This window comes from Ranitomeya variabilis, chromosome 4 (assembly GCF_051348905.1).
Source record: "Ranitomeya variabilis isolate aRanVar5 chromosome 4, aRanVar5.hap1, whole genome shotgun sequence".
NCBI classification, from domain to species: domain Eukaryota; kingdom Metazoa; phylum Chordata; class Amphibia; order Anura; family Dendrobatidae; genus Ranitomeya; species Ranitomeya variabilis.
In genome coordinates this window covers 50,522,078-50,538,924 of record NC_135235.1, presented here as the reverse complement: position 1 = coordinate 50,538,924, position 16,847 = coordinate 50,522,078, and the positions used below count along the sequence as shown (strand labels likewise).

At 48.7% G+C, this 16,847-nt stretch overlaps 1 protein-coding gene across 1 annotated transcript in view; it reads right to left on the bottom strand.

Annotated features, from left to right (window-relative positions):
* The window catches only part of LOC143769708 (alpha-2-macroglobulin-like protein 1), a 271,438-nt gene extending 254,838 nt beyond the window's left edge, over positions 1–16,600 (bottom strand). The window contains exon 1 of the mRNA XM_077258494.1: positions 16,400–16,600. Coding sequence (XP_077114609.1) covers positions 16,400–16,467 — 68 coding nt within the window. The 5' untranslated portion in view covers positions 16,468–16,600. The remainder of the gene's footprint in view (positions 1–16,399) is intronic.
* Positions 16,601–16,847: the final 247 nt, after the last annotated feature.

Sequence of the window (16,847 nt, the reverse complement as noted above, 5' to 3'; positions counted from 1 at the left end):
GTTGGTGGAACTTTCCATTGTGATGTGACGCAGCACAGCCGTCATGCGCCGCCTCCTCAGCGTTGTTTGAATCAGTCCCGGAGCCTGCGCTGTTAGGTTAGCCCTTGGCCATGCACACATTTTGCACTGCCCATCTTCTGACATCATTTGGTGTCAGGCTGGCTGAGCCTGTGCGGCCGCGCTGGACGAGATCCCGCCTCGTAGTGTCTTCTGATTTAATCCCACTGGGGGCCTGAGATCCATGGACATGCGCAGTGCATATCTGAACCTCCACCTCTCACTCCCCTCCCTACGGCTTCTTCAGACTGTGTGGTGTCACGGCCGTGGCATGCTATTAGGGATTAGCTGACACCGCACAGTCTGCAGAAGCCGTAGGGAGATGAGTGAGAGGTGGAGGTTCAGATATGCACTGTGCATGTCCATGGATCTCAGACCCCCAGTGGGATTAAATCAGAAGACACTACGAGGCGGGATCTCGTCCAGCGCGGCCGCACAGGCTCAGCCAGCCTGACACCAAATGATGTCAGAAGACGGGCAGCGCAAAATGTGTGCATGGCCAAGGGCTAACCTAACAGCGCAGGCTCCGGGACTGATTCAAACAACGCTGAGGAGGCGGCGCACGGCGCCAAGGGGGTCAGAATGACAGCTGTGCTGCGTCACATCACAAAGGAAAGTTCCACCTACCGGACGGTATCACGGTAGGAGGGGACACATTTCATAAGTGTTAGGTTCAGCATGTGCAAGGAGCACCACGAAAAGAGGCACTTTTTCCCTTTGCATCATTACTGCTGCACAAGGTGGCTCCTTCAGTAACAAACGTCTGGGGGGGGGACAGGTTCCCTTAAATTTAACTTGTTGTGCCTGCGTGGCGGTCGCAGTACACGTTGCCGTATACACTGCAGGGGAACAGCTGGCGGTGCTGAACCCCACTAACACATTGGCGAGGTGTTTGGCTCTGTGCGTACAGCACTTCTGGACGGCAACTAGCGGTGTTGGAGCCCAGGGACAGGAGGAGGAGGAGGAGGTGGAGGAGATAGGAGGGATTGCCACACACACAGCAGGGGAACAGCTGACATTACTGAACCCCAATAACAGAGGAGGGACTGTCGGGACTGTGCGTACAGCACTACCAGGCAACAACTAGCGGTGTTGGAGCCCAGGGACAGGAGGGGGAGGTGGAGGAGATAGGAGGGATTGCCACACACACAGCAGGGGAACAGCTGACGTTACTGAACCCCAATAACAGAGGAGGGACTGTTGGGACTGTGCGTACAGCACTACCAGGCAACAACTAGCGGTGTTGGAGCCCAGGGACAGCAGGAGAAGCAGAGGAACACAATGTAGGCCGAAGCCTGATTGGAGAAAGGGAACCTTTAACCCCCCCCCAAGGCGTTTGTAGCTGAAAGAGCCAGCTTGTGCAGCACAAAAGATGCAAAAGGAAAAGGTGGCTCTTTTCATTATGCTCCTTGCAAACACAGAACTAAACACTTATAAAATGTGTCCCCTGAAACCGTGAGACCGTACCGGAGGTGGGACTTTCCTTTGTGATGTGACGCAGCTCAGCTGTCATTCCTACACCCTTGGCGCCGTGCCCCGGCTCCTCAGCGTTGTTTGAATCTGTCACGGAGCCTGCGCTGTTATGTTATCCCTTGGCCAGGCACACTTAGCGCTGCCCATCTTCTGACATCATTTGGTGTCAGGCTGGCTGCGCCTGTGCGGCCGTGCTGGCCGAAATCCCGCCTCGCAGTGTCGTCTAATGTAATCCCACCGCGGGCCTGGGATCCGTGGCCATGCGCAGTGCATATCCTCGTCTCTCACTCCCCTCCCTACGGCTTCTTCAGACTGTGCGGCATCACGGCCGTGGCATGCTATTAGGGATCAGCTGACGGCACACAGTCTGAAGAAGGCGTAGGGAGATGAGTGAGAGGCGGAGGTTCAGATATGCACTGCGCATGTCCATGGATCTCAGGCCCCCAGTGGGATGAAATCAGAAGACAATGCGAGGCGGGCTCTCGGCCAGCGCGGCCGCACAGGCGCAGCCAGCCTGACACCAATTGATGTCAGAAGATGGGCAGCGCTAAGTGTGCCTGGCCAAGGGATAACATAACAGCGCAGGCTCCGGGACAGATTTAAACAACGTTGAGGAGCCGGGGCACGGCGCCAAGGGGGTAGGAATGACAGCTGTGCTGCGTCATATTAGGAAGGAAAGTCCCACCTCCGGGATGGTTTTACGGTATCAGTGGACACATTTTATAAGTGTTAAGTTCTGCGTGTGCAAGGAGCTAAAAAAAATAGCTACCTTTTCCTTGTGCAGCATTACTGCTGCACAAGGTGGCTCTTTCAGTAACAAACGCCTTGGGGGGGGGGACAGGTTCCCTTACATTTCAGTTGTTGTGTCAGCGTGGCGGTCGCAGGACACATTGCCGGCTACACAGCTGGGGATCAGCTGACGTTACTGAAACCCAATAACACTGGGTCGTATGTTTTGACTGTGCAGACGGCACTTCTGAGCCTCAACTGGCGGTGTTGGAGCCCAGGAATTTAAGTTCAGGTGGTAGAAAGATGAACACAACAGGAGACCTGGATAACGTAGACAGTCACCTAATTATTTAATCAGGAAGAGGAGTGGCAAATTCCTGCGAGATCCAGGCCTTGTTCATTTTCAGGAAAGTAAGCCGGTCAACGTTATCGGAGGATAGTCGCATGCGACGGTCAGTTAGTACACCACCTGCAGCACTAAAGACACGTTCCGATAATACACTAGCCACAGGGCAAGCCAGCACCTCCAATGCATACTGGCTTAGCTCTGGCCATGTATCCAGCTTTGAGACCCAAAACTTGAAAGGTGAAGAGCCGTCTGGGAGTACAGCAAGAGGGCAAGACATGTAGTCTGTCACCATCTGACGGAACCGTTGCCTCCTGCTGACTGGAGCCGTCTGTGATGGTGTTGACTTTTGTGGCGGGCACAGAAAACTGTGCCACAGTTGGGCCATACTGCTCTTGCCTTGGGCAGAGGCACTGCTTCTGCTCCCTCTTTGCGCAGAGCCTCCACCACTGCCTGGACGCACTGAGCTGCTTTGTAATGCACTAGCAGCACTTCTCTCACTTGGAATGGAGAAGATGATGGAATTCACCAGTGTGTCTTGGTACTCCCGCATTTTTCGCTCCCGATTTCAACGGTGTGATGAGGCTTTCTACGTTGTCCCGGTAGCGAGGATCGAGGAGGGTGAACACCCAATATTCAGACATGTTGAGAATGTGGGCGATGCGGCGGTCGTTTCTCAGGCACTGCAGCATGTAATCCACCATGTGCTGCAGACTGCCAACTGCCCAAGAAACGCTGTCCCCTGCTGGAGGCGTGATCTCTGCCCGCTCGTCATCACCCCACCCTCGCTGTACACACTGAGTACTGGACAATTCTGTAACTCCCTCCTCTGGACGGATGTCTTCCTCCTCCATTGACTCCTCCTCATCCTCCTCACAAACTGTCCCCTGCCTACGCGTTTGTGAGGAACCACGTGGCGCTGACTGTCCAGAAGATGATGGAAATGGTGAATCCTCATCCTCCACCTCTTCCACAACATCATCCCTTAGCGCTTGCAGTGATTTTTCAAGCAGGCAGATAAGGGGGACAGTCATGCTGACTAGTGCATCATCTGCACTCGCCATCCGCGTGGAATAATCAAAGGGACGCAAAACCTGGCAGACGTCATTCATAGTGGCCCACTCTGTGGTTGTGAAGTCTGAACGGCGCTGAGTGCGACTTCTTTGCGCCTGATGCAGCTGGTACTCCATTACAGCTTGCTGCTGCTCACACAACCGCTCCAACATATGTAACGTGGAATTCCACCTGGTAGGTAGGTCACATATGATGCAATGTTCTGGCAGGCGGTGTCGGCGCTGCAGAGCCGCAATGCGCGCTTTTGCCGTGGTGGAACGCTGCAAGTGAGCACACTCTAGGCGGACCTTGTGCAGCAGTTCATCAAGATCCGGATAGTCCCTCAAAAAACTCTGCACGACCAAATTGAGCACATGTGCCAGACAAGGGATGTGAGTGAGGTTGCCGAGGCCCAGAGCTGCCACCAGATTTCGGCCATTATCACACACTACCATGCCTGGCTGGAGATTCGCTGGCACAAACCACACATCGCTCTCCTGCTTGATGGCATTCCAGAGCTCCTGCGCTGTGTGGCTTCGATTCCCCAAAGAAATTAATTTCAAGACGGCCTGTTGACGTTTGGCCATGGCTGTGCTCATGTCGGTCGTAACAGGTAAACGTTCATCACGGGTCCATGTGGAGGTGGACTGTGACGGCTCCTGCAGCGATGATTCTGAGGAACTGGTGTAAGAGGAGGAGTCAATGCGTACAGAATGGATTCCTGCAATCCTTGGAGTGGGCAGTGTTGTGAATTTGCTTTTTGCTCCCTCTAGTGGTTACTAGTTTTTTGACTCTGGTTTTTCTGTCATTCCTTTTATCCGCACCTGGGTCGTTAGTTAGGGGTGTTGCTATATAAGCTCCCTGGACCTTCAGTTCTATGCCTGGCAACGTAGTTATCAGAGCTAGTCTGCTGTGCTCTTGTCTACTGATCCTGGTTCCAGTTATATCAGCTAAGTCTGCCTTTTGCTTTTTGCTATTTGTTTTGGTTTTGTATTTTTGTCCAGCTTGTTCCAAATCTATATCCTGACCTTTGCTGGAAGCTCTAGGGGGCTGGTGTTCTCCCCCCGGACCGTTAGACGGTTCGGGGGTTCTTGAATTTCCAGTGTGGATTTTGATAGGGTTTTTGTTGACCATATAAGTTACCTTTCTTTATTCTGCTATCAGTAAGCGGGCCTCTCTGTGCTAAACCTGGTTCATTTCTGTGTTTGTCATTTCCTCTTACCTCACCGTCATTATTTGTGGGGGGCTTCTATCCAGCTTTGGGGTCCCCTTCTCTGGAGGCAAGAAAGGTCTTTGTTTTCCTCTACTAGGGGTAGCTAGATTCTCCGGCTGGCGCGTGTCATCTAGAATCAACGTAGGAATGATCCCCGGCTACTTCTAGTGTTGGCGTTAGGAGTAGATATATGGTCAACCCAGTTACCACTGCCCTATGAGCTGGATTTTTGTATTCTGCAGACTTCCACGTTCCTCTGAGACCCTCGCCATTGGGGTCATAACAGGGCAGGACACGTCCTGCGCCACTCTCACGGTCTGTACCCGGCTCAACGACATTAACCCAATGGGCAGTGAGGGAAAGGTATCGCCCTTGTCCATGTTGACTGGTCCACGCATCGGTGGTGAGGTGGACCTTGCTACTGACGGCGTTCAGTAGTGCGTGTTTTATGTGTCCCTCCACATGCTTGTGCAGGGCAGGGACGGCTTGCCTGCTGAAATAAAAGCGGCTGGGCACATTGTACTGTGGGACTGCCAATGACATCAAGTCACGGAAGCTGTCAGTCTCCACCAGCCTGAATGACAGCATTTCCAGTGACAGAAGTTTGGCAATGCCTGCAGTCAGAGCCTGTGCTCGCGGGTGGTTTGCCGAGAAAGGCCGCCTTTTCTCCCATGCCTGTACTACCGATGGCTGTACACTGGGCTGGGAGTGTGTGGATGACTGGGAAAGTGGTGCTGCGGGTGGAATTACAGCGGGTCTCTGGACAACAGGGCCAGAGGTTCTTCCATGGCGATCCTGGGAGGAAGCCGAACCAGCTGCGTGTGAGCTGGAGGAAGAGGCAACACGAGCTGAAGAGGTGGTAGCTGCCGCTGTTGGTTGGCCTAGCTCTTCAGTGTGTTTTTCTAACAACGCCGCGTGCCTGTTGCGCACATGTTTCCACATGTTGGAGGTATTGAGGCTGCTGACATTTCAACCTCTTTTGACTTTCTGATGACACACCTTGCATTTGACATAGCAAATGTCATCTGCAACTGTGTCAAAAAAGGCCCAGGCACTGCAAGTCTTGGGAGCACCCTTTTTGGCTTTTGGAAGAGACATGCTCCTAACGGGTGCCAAAGCGGAGGCTGCAGGATCCGCAGTCTTCCCCCTCCCTCTCCCTCTTTGGGCCGTTCGGGGAATCTCTTCCTCAGAGCTGCTCCCACCACCTTCCTGTCCCTCACGCCAAGATGGGTCAAGGACCTCATCATCTACACTACCCTCTGCCCCCAACTGCTCCTCCTGGGTAGTCTCAGCAGCAGAGCACGCACCAGTAAGTGGCACCTGAGTGTCATCATCAGCGGATGCGGCCTGCGATGTGGTGACCGGAGCCACTGGCCCACCCGCCTCTTCAGACTCAGAGAGAAAAAGCTGTTGGGCATCACTGCACCCTGCCTCTTCTTCCATTTCTCCAATGCTGCTTGGCTGGCCCCCTGTTTCTGAGCCAAGAGATTCAGAGAACAGAAGTAGAGACGGCTCCTGTCCTGGGCTCTCTGTCTGCCTGGCCAATTTGGCAGGTGGTGAAGAGACAGATGGCTGCTCTCCAGTGCTCTGTGTCTGAGAGGATGTGGCACTAATTGAAGTTGATGCATTAGCTGCCATCCATCCGACAACGGCTTCAATTTGGTCTTCACGCAGCAGCGGTGTACGGCGCTCTGCGACAAAGCTACGCATGAATGACTGTTCCCTGGTGAAAGTGGGTGCTGGTGAGTCACCGGTGCCCGCAGCAGGCACAGAATCCCCACGTCCCCTCCCTGCTCCGCGCCCACGCCCACGTGCCTTACTCACTGCCTTCTTCATCTTGGTTGACTGATAAAGATAAGCAGAAAAGTACTAACGGCTTTGTGTGCTTATTCCTGAACAACTCCTAACAGGTATAAGAAACACTAATTTTCTAAAGTGTGGACTAGACTTTAATATGAGCTAATGTGGCCTACACAAATGTAAAGTGGTGTCACTGGTGTGTTTGGTGAACTTTATTATTTTGTTATGTTTTTTGGGCTGAACTGACAACAGAGAGAGCTGCAGTCACACGGAGACCGTGCAGACAGCCGTAAACGGCGCTGCAAGGCCCAAAAACCCTCCTCTACATTATCCTATGTAGTGTTTTTCCACAAATTAGCTGGAGACGGGTGGAAAGACACTAATAGGATTTTATTGATAAAATTAGCAGCAGACTACACTACTTAAAAGAAAAGGAAAATTGATTTTACGGTATAACGCAGTGAAGAACCCTGGGCTGGAGACAACCAGGCTATGGCTGCTCACAGACTACAGGGCGAGCTGCAGTCACACGGAGACCGTGCAGACAGCCGTAAACGGCGCTGCAAGGCCCAAAAACCCTCCTCTACATTATCCTATGTAGTGTTTTTCCACAAATTAGCTGGAGACGGGTGGAAAGACACTAATAGGATTTTATTGATAAAATTAGCAGCAGACTACACTACTTGAAAAAAAAAAAAAAAAAGAACAGTATGAGGCAATGAACCACCCTCCCTGAACTGAATACAACCAGCTATGGATGGCCTATGTGGCTGCACTCAGACTAGAGAGTGGGCTGCACTCACACACACACACACACACACACACAGACCTTGCAGATCGCTGTGAAAACAGCGCTGCAAGGCAAAAGCAAGGTGAATAGTAGGTGAACACAGCGGTTGCTAAATTAGCCTTGGAAAAGCACAAAGAAGCAAATCGCTATCTCTAAACTGGCCCTCAGTCAGCAAACAGCGTCCTGTCACTAACTGAATTCAAAGCAGAGTGATCGCAAAATGGCGCCAGCGACTTTTAAACTGCATCATGACATCATTTCAGCAGCCAATCACAGCCTTGCCAGTAGTTTCATGCCCTCCATGCTGAACAGGATGTGCCCACACTTGGAATCAGTCTCATTGGCTGATTTTGTGCAGTTTGAATCTGGGAACTTCCGATTCCGGTATCCGATACGCGGCAAGTATCGGAATCCCGGTATCGGAATTCCGATACCGCAAGTATCGGCCGATACCCGATACTTGCGGTATCGGAATGCTCAACACTACTCATAAACATTTTGGGTAGCCAGACAAATCCTTTTTTTGGTCAGTATTGAACCAGCAGCACTGAATACTCTTTCTGATAGCACACTAGCTGCTGGGCAAGCAAGCTCCTGCAATGCATATTCAGCCAATTCAGGCCAGGTGTCTATTTTGGATGCCCAGTAATCAAAGGGGAGTGACGGTTGAGGGAGAACATCGGTAATGGAGGAAAAATAGTTAGTAACCATACTGGACAAATGTTGTCGCCTGTCACTTTGAATGGATGCTGCTGTACCTGTCGTGTCTGCGGTCATTGCGAAATCACTCCACAACCTGGTCAGAAAACCCCTCTGTCCTACGCCACTTCTGATCTGTGCACCTCTAACACCTCTGCCCTGTTGCCCCCTGCGGCTCGTGTGAGAACCATCACTGGCGCTGTGTGCTGGGAATGCCTGCATCAAATGGTCTACAAGAGTAGCTTGTTTGGTTGCCAATATCTGTTCGAGGTTCTCATGTGGCATGATATTTTGCAATTTGCCTTTATAGCGAGGATCAAGGAGGCAGGCCAACCAGTAATCGTCACCTGTCATCATTTTTAAAATGCGTGGGTCCCTTTTGAGGATACGCAAGGCATAATCCGCCATGTGGGCCAATGTTCCAGTTGTCAAGTCAGTGCTTATGCTGGGTTGAGGAGCACTTTCTGGCAAATCCACTTCGCTTGTCTCCCTCAAAAACCCAGAACCCGGCCTTGTACCGCCAGCAGTTTCTATTGCCCCCTGAGAAGCTTCCTCATCCAACAAATAGTCATCCCCATCATCCTCCTCGTCCTCCTCCTCTTCGCCCGCCACCTCGTCCTGTAGACTTCCCTGAGCAGACAATGGCTGACTGTCATCAAGGCTTCCCTCGTCCTCGGCTGCAGACACCTGTTCCTTTATGTGCGTCAAACTTTGCATCAGCAGACACATCAGGGGGATGCTCATGCTTATTACGGCGTTGTCTGCACTAACCAGCCGTGTGCATTCCTCAAAACACTGAAGGACTTGACACAGGTCTTGGAGCTTCGACCACTGCACAGCTGACAACTCCATGTCTGCCATCCAACTGCCTGCCCGTGTATGTGTATCCTCCCACAAATACATAACAGCATGCCTCTGTTCGCACAGTCTTTGAAGCATGTGCAGTGTGGAGTTCCACCTTGTTGCAACGTCGATGATTAGGCGATGCTGTGGAAGGTTCAAAGCCCGCTGATGGTTATGCATACGGCTGGAGTGTACGGGCGAACGGCGGATGTGAGAGCAAAGTCTGCGCACTTTCAGCAGCAGGTCGGGTAACCACAGATAACTTTTCAGGAAGCACTGCACCACCAGGTTTAAGGTGTGAGCCAGGCAAGGAATGTGTTTCAGTTGTGAAAGGGCTATGGCAGCCATGAAATTCCTTCCGTTGTCACTGACTACCTTGCCTGCCTCAAGATGTACAGTGCCCAGCCATGACTGAGTTTCTTGCTGCAAGAACTCGGACAGAACTTCCGCGGTGTGTCTGTTGTCGCCCAAACACTTCATTGCCAATACAGCCTGCAGACGCTTGCCACAAGCTGTTCCATAATTGGACACCTCGTGTGCAACAGTGGCAGCTGCGGATGGAGTGGTCATGCGACTGCGGTCTGTGGACGAGCTCTCGCTTCTGCTGGAGGACGAGGAGGGGGGACGAACGCCTACAGCCAACTGTTTCCTACACCGTGGGCTAGGCAGAACTGTCCCAATATTACTGTCCCCTCTGGACAGTAATTAACCCAGTGTGCCGTGATGGAGACGTAATGCCCCTGGCCATGCCTACTGGTCCATGCATCTGTTGTCAGGTGCACCTTTCTACTCACAGATTGCCTGAGCGCATGGACAATGCGGTCTTCTACATGCTGGTGGAGGGCTGGGATGGCTTTTCTCGAAAAGAAGTGTCGACTGGGTAGCTCGTAGCGTGGTACAGCGTAGTCCATCAGGGCTTTGAATGCTTCGGTTTCAACTAACCGGTAGGGCAACATCTCTAACGAGATTAGTCTAGCAATGTGGGCGTTCAAACCCTGTGTACGCGGATGCGAGGATGAGTACTTCCTTTTCCTAATGAGACTCTCGTGTAGGGTGAGCTGGACTGGAGAGCTGCATACGGTGGAACTAGCGGGGGTGCCGGTGGACATGGGTGACTGAGAGAGGGTTGGTGACAGTATTCTTGATGGTGCCCTACATACAGTTTTTCCGACCACGAACCTGGTGATTCCCTGACTGCTTTGGCCTTGCGACAAAACCGCCACATTACCTGGTGTGGTAAACGGTGGGCTTACAGTGAGGGAAGGGATGTCGCCTTGCTGATTAGCTTCATTGTGAGAGGGTGCTACAACATTAAGGGACATTTGGTAGTGTGTCCAGGCTTGCAAGTGCATGGTGGTTAAATGTCGATGCATGCAACTTGTATTTAAATTTTTAACATTCTGACCTCTGCTGACGGTCCTGGAGCATTTCTTACAGATGACTTTGTGCTGATCATTGGGATCTTGGTTAAAAAAATTCCACACTGCACTCTTCCTATCGGATACCTTTTCAGGCATTGCACACTGAGCTACTTGAACCTGATGGCCACGCTGTCCTACAACTGGTTTTGGTTTTGCCACACGTTTTTGGCCAGATACGGGCCTGCCAGATGGAACCTGTTGCGATGTTGATGTCTGCTGCGGCTCCTCCTCCTCCGCTTCAGAGCTACTGCCGCCTGCACCCTGTTCCCCCAATGGCTGCCAATCGGGGTCAACAACTGGGTCATCTATGACCTCCTCTTCTATGTTCTGTGCACCTTCGTCTGGGTCACCGTGTAAGCCGGTGCTATAGCGTTCGTGACGGAGATCCATAGTCTCCTCGGGGTCAGATTCTGGATCAGTACACTGCGAGGGCAATGTTCTGATCTGAGTTAAAGGAACAGCATTATAATCTGGCTGTGGCTGTGCATCTGTGCACTCCATGTCCGATTCATCTTGTAATGGGCATGGCCTGTTAACAATTTCACTTTCGAACCCAGGCACGGTATGTGTAAAGAGCTCCATGGAGTAACCAGTTGTGTCACCTGACGCATCCTTCACTGTTGTTTTGGGTGAAGGACGCAAGGAAGCAACTTGTTCCTGAGAGGGAGCATCCACTGATGACACACTGCTCTGACATTTGGCACTTTCCGAGGAGGAGGTGAAAGAGGTAGAGGCAGAGTCAGCAATGAAAGCCAGTACTTGTTCCTGCTGCTCCGGCTTCAAAAGCGGTTTTCTTACTCCCAGAAAAGGGAGCCTTCGAGGCCTTGTGTAGCCAGACGATGACGCTGGCTCAACAACTCGAGACTTAGGGGCTAAATTGCTTTTCCCACGGCCACGACCACCTGTTGATCCACGACCACCACCACTACCATCATTACCAGCTGGCAATGAATGCCCACGGCCATGACCTCTTCCACCAGACTTCCTCATTATTGGAAAAATGTAATCAATCTAACAACCGTTATGTGGTCCAGTAAAACCAAGAAGAAGGTGTACGTGAACTGGTTGTGAATTTAAATCTCCCTTTTTTATGTGTGGGAGAATCCAGGGAAAATTCAGGCCCACTGTATTACACAACAACACAGTTTGGTTGGCAGAAAGAGGCTGGCAGATAAGGCAGTAACAGGAGTGACACAGATAAAAACACTGGCAATAGAAATGTCCCTATTTATGTGTGGGAGAATCCAGGGAAAAATCAGGCCCACTGTATTACACAATAACACAGTTTGATTTGCAGAAAGAGGCTGGCAGATATGGCACTAACAAGAGTGACGCAGATAAAAACACTGGCAATAGAAATGTCCCTATTTATGTGTGGGAGAATCCAGGGAAAAATCAGGCCCACTGTATTGCACATCAACACAGTTTGATTTGCAGAAAGAGCCTGGCAGATATGGCACTAACAAGAATGACGCAGATAAAAACACTGGCAATAGAAATGTCATTGAAATGGCACTAATGCAGATTTGCCAATCTTAATCTACCACTTTTCTTTTTTTTTCTGGGAGAATTAGAAATAAATCAGCCCCACTGCTACACAGTAGGTTTTCTGTGGCAGAAAATAATAAAAAAAAAAGATGCCACACACACGACTGGCACTAATGCAGATTTGCCAATCTTAATCTCCCACTTTTATTTTTTTTCTGGGAGAATTAGGAAGAAATCAGCCCCACTGCTACACTGTAGGTTTTCTGTGGCAGAAAAACAAACACAGATGCCACACACAGGACTGGCACTAATGCAGATTTGCCAATCTTAATCTCCCACTTTTATTTTTTTTTCTGGGAGAATTGTGAAGAAATCAGGCCCACTATTAAAAAAGTAGGTTTTCTGTGGCAGAAAAACAAAGACAGATGCCACACACAGGACTGGCACTGATGCAGATTTGACAGTCTTAATCTCCCACTTTTATTTTTTTTTCTGGGAGAATTGTGAAGAAATCGGGGCCACTGTATTAGAGTATATTTTCTGTAGCAAAAAGTGGCTTGAAGAGATATAACCAAAAAAAAAAAAGAGACTGTACTACAATTACTATCTCCCTACAGTTATCTCTGAAAAGTATGGCAGGCAGCAATAAAAAGGACTGCTGCACACAAAAGTCAAAAGTGTGGACAAACACACAAGATAGATAGCTGTGCAGAGATGAAGGAGCAACAGGATTTGTGATTTGAAGAAAGCAGTTGGTTTGCACAGCGGCGTACACACACAGCAACGCAGCTATCAGGGAGCCTTATAACCTACAGAGCTGTTGCACAGAAATCGAGCCTCCACTGTCCCAAAAAGAAAAGGTGGTGTTGGACAGTGGAAATCACTACAGCACAAGTGGTTTGGGGCTTTATGTACCCTGCCTAACGCTATTCCTGCTTCTAACGAAGCGGCAGCAACCTCTCCCTATGCTCAGATCAGCAGCAGTAAGATGGCGGTCGGCGGGAATGCCCCTTTATAGCCCCTGTGACGCCGCAGAGAGCAAGCCAATCACTGCCATGCCCTTCTCTAAGATGGTGGGGACCAGGACCTATGTCATCACGCTGCCCACACTCTGCGTGCACCTTCATTGGCTGAGAAATGGCGCTTTAAGCGTCATATGAAACGCGACTTTGGCGCAAAGATCGTGTACCGCATTGCCGATCCCACGCTGGGATCGGGTCGGGTTTCATGAAACCCGACTTTGCCAAAAGTCGGCGACTTATGAAAATGACCGATCCGTTTCGCTCAACCCTAGTTGCGGACTCTATATAAGCACCGGTTCAGACCTAGTTTATTTTTAGATGTGATGGTCAGTTTTTTTAAATTTGTATTCATTACCCTTCTGACTGAACACTCCGCACTTTAGCCTCAGGCGTTTTTAATCACAGCAGGACCATTACCCCTCCACAGAGATATAGATTTCTGTCGAAGGCCGGGGTCAGACTAGCATATTGCATCCGATGTGAGAGCATTGGATGCGTTATGCTAATGACCCTTGGCTCCTGGGCTGCTGCGAGCTGTAGCCGAGTGTCATGTGTCTGTGCTCTGAGCCTCTTGCACAGAGAGGATTGGAGTGCAGCTACAGAGGAGGCAGAGAAATTAATTTCTCCATCTCCTCCATTGCAGGGGTCAGCGTATAACGCACCGCACTCTGATGATATCCGAGTGATGTGCGTTGTCTCACTCGCACCCATAGGCTTATATTGGTGCGAGTGAGCAGAGACTCAGCCGAGTGTCAGTGACAATCGCAGCATGCTGCGATTTCACTCACAGATTGAAAACAGCCGAGAATAAAAACGGTGATGGGAACTGCCCCATAGATTAATAGCGATCCGAGTGCTATGCGATGTTTTATCACATAGCACTCGTCCGTATTTATTGCTAGTGTGACCCTGAACTAAGAGAGGATCCACATTAGGTTCCCATACAGATGAAGACTTTAGTCTAAGAGGATTGGCATTAGGTTAGGTCCTGGAAAAGAGAATCGCCTTAACATGGCTTCCAGGTACACATGAATTGGCCAATTTATGCGCTAAGCATTCTCAATTTTTCATATTTCGAGTGCAGTAATGCAATTCAATTTTCATATTTCATATGACTGTAGGTAAGCACCTGTTCAGAACTAGTTTATGTTTGGGTGTGATGGTCAGTTTTTTGAAATTTGTAGAGACAGACTCTGATACCAGCAATATGTCACTTTCTGGGCTGTTTTCTGTAGTTTTGATAAAAAGATTCATATCAGCAGGAGATTATCACTAGAGGACTATTAACCCCTTCATGACCTTGGGATTTTCCGTTTTTCCGTGTTCATTTTTCGCTCCCCTCCTTCTCAGAGCCATAACTTTTTTATTTTTCGGTCAATATGGCCATGTGAGGGCTTATTTTTTGTGAAACAAGTTGTACTTTTGAACGTCATCATTGGTTTTAGCATGTTGTGTACTAGAAAAGGGGAAAAAAATTCCAAGTGTGGTGAAATTGCAAAAAAAGTGCAATCCCACACTCGTTTTTTGATTGGCTTTTTTGCTATGTTCACTAAATGCTAAAACTTATCTGCCATTTTGATTCTCTGGGTCATTACGAGTTCATAGACACCTAACATGACTAGGTTATTTTTTATCTAAGAGGTGAAAAAAAATTCCAAACTTTGCTAGAAAAAAAAAAAATTGCGCAATTTTCCGATACCATTTCGGTGCAGATACGCTCTTTTGATCGCTCGTTATTGCATTTTAATGCAATGTCGTGGCGACCAAAAAAACATAATTCTGGTGTTTCAAATTTTTTTCTCGCTATACTCTTTAGCAATCAGGTCAATGCTATTTTTTATTGATAGATCGGGCGATTCTGAACGTGGCGATTCTGAACGTGGCGATACCAAATATGTGTAGGTTTGATTTTTTTTTTATTGATTTATTTTGAATGTAGCAAAAGAGGGGTGATTCAAACTTTTATATTTTTTTATTTTTTTCACATTTTTTTATCTTTTTTTTTACTTTTGCCATGCTTCAATAGCCTCCAGGCTAGAAGTTGGCACAACGCGATTGGCTCTGCTACATAGCAGCGATCATCAGATCGCTGCTATGCAGCAGAAATGCAGGTGTGCTATGAGCGCTGACCACAGGGTGGAGCTCACAGCTACCGGGGATCAGTAACCATAGAGGTCTCAAGGACCTCTATGGTTACTCTGCAGAAGCATCGCTGACCCCCGATCATGTGACGGGGGTCAGCGATGCGCTCATTTCTGGCCGCCCGGCCGGAAGCGCCGGTTAAATGCCACTGTCAGCGTTTGACAGCGGCATTTAACTAGTTAATAGCGGCGGGTGAATCGCGATTTCACCCGCCGCTATTGCGGGCACATGTCAGCTGTTCAAAACAGCTGACATGTCGTGACTTTGATACGGGCTCACCGCCGGAGCCCACATCAAAGCGGGGGATCTGACCTCGGACGTACTATCCCGTCCGAGGTCAGAAAGGGGTTAATCCTGCTGCCTTGTAGTCCTCCATATTCAGGAGCTCAGTATAACCCACCCCAACCACTGAATGGCAGCTTTCTGTCTATGCACAGTGTACACAGAAAACTGTCAATCAGTGGTGTGGGACTGGTTATACAGAGCTCAGAATTTGAGAACTGGTAGATCTACAGATATCCGCTCCATAAAATGTAACAAAAATCTTATTTGATCAATATGTTTCACATTTTTGCCTGTATTTTCCCCTTCATATAATGCATTTTATGTGCAGATTTGAAGCAGCAAATTTTTTAATCCATTTTGTTAGTACAGAGAAGCTTTTTATTCTGTAGTGTAAAACAATTTTTTAAATACTTATTTTTTCACATGTGTTTTTCCCCAGTTTTTAGCCTCCTTATAGAAGCCTATAGAGAAAAAAACACCACCAAAATTGCAGTTAAACAGCGTCTTTAGACACACAGTAGGTAGGAGTTTTCATGTAATCACAGCAACTTTGCTTGAAAAGTTAAATGAAACAGTATTTCTGCACAAAAAATGCAACATTTACCCTACAAAGGAGTATGTTCAACTTTAAAAAGCTTTAAACATGACACTTTATCTGCCAAGACATTTGTAGACAGCACTGTTTTGGCAATAGTACTAACGATGCTGATTTTTTTGATAAACACTCAACTGTGTCATTTATTTTTAAACATATTAAACAGCGATACATTTACAGACTATCCATCAATATGTGGCACTAAGGACAACATTTTGTTCCTCTGGTGTAGAGCTGTTTCGCACACTTTTCCATTGACATTACTATGTATCAACTGAAACTCCTGAAGGAGCAGCATTCGAGAGTGACTTCCAACACATCATCTATGAATAACTTTTCTGCCCTCAATCTAGTAATTTCAGATAAAACATAAATGTGATATTTTGCACACAATGTTAAAAAATAGTAACTTGTGTTACAAATAATCATAATCTGGATCTTACGGTTCTGGTGATGACGCCCAGGTTGAGCGGAAGATTGCCAGACAGACGGATAACAAAAGAAGCCACATGTTGGATCACACGTCACCTTCACTGGGTCTCTGAAATATTCTCTCTTATAATAATGAGAGATGAAGGAGGAGCATGTATCACTCTCTGCCCCACCCTATAGCAGTTTCTTCCCAAATCTATCTCAGCCCCTGTGTGGAGACATGTGGGGGCAATAAACTTATGTGGGAGAATTTTGGCTTATTAGCAAGATTTCAGCATTAACCTGTGACCTCTTATCTCCTGTGGAGTTTGTGCTCATGGAAAGAATCCAGTGTAAATAACATTGCCACATACTACGTAAAATGTACCTGTCCAGGGTCTCTTGGCTGCGACATTGGATAAAAAACTATTGACAACCGACCTCGAGTTATACAACAGATGTGCATGTACAGTGTTAATT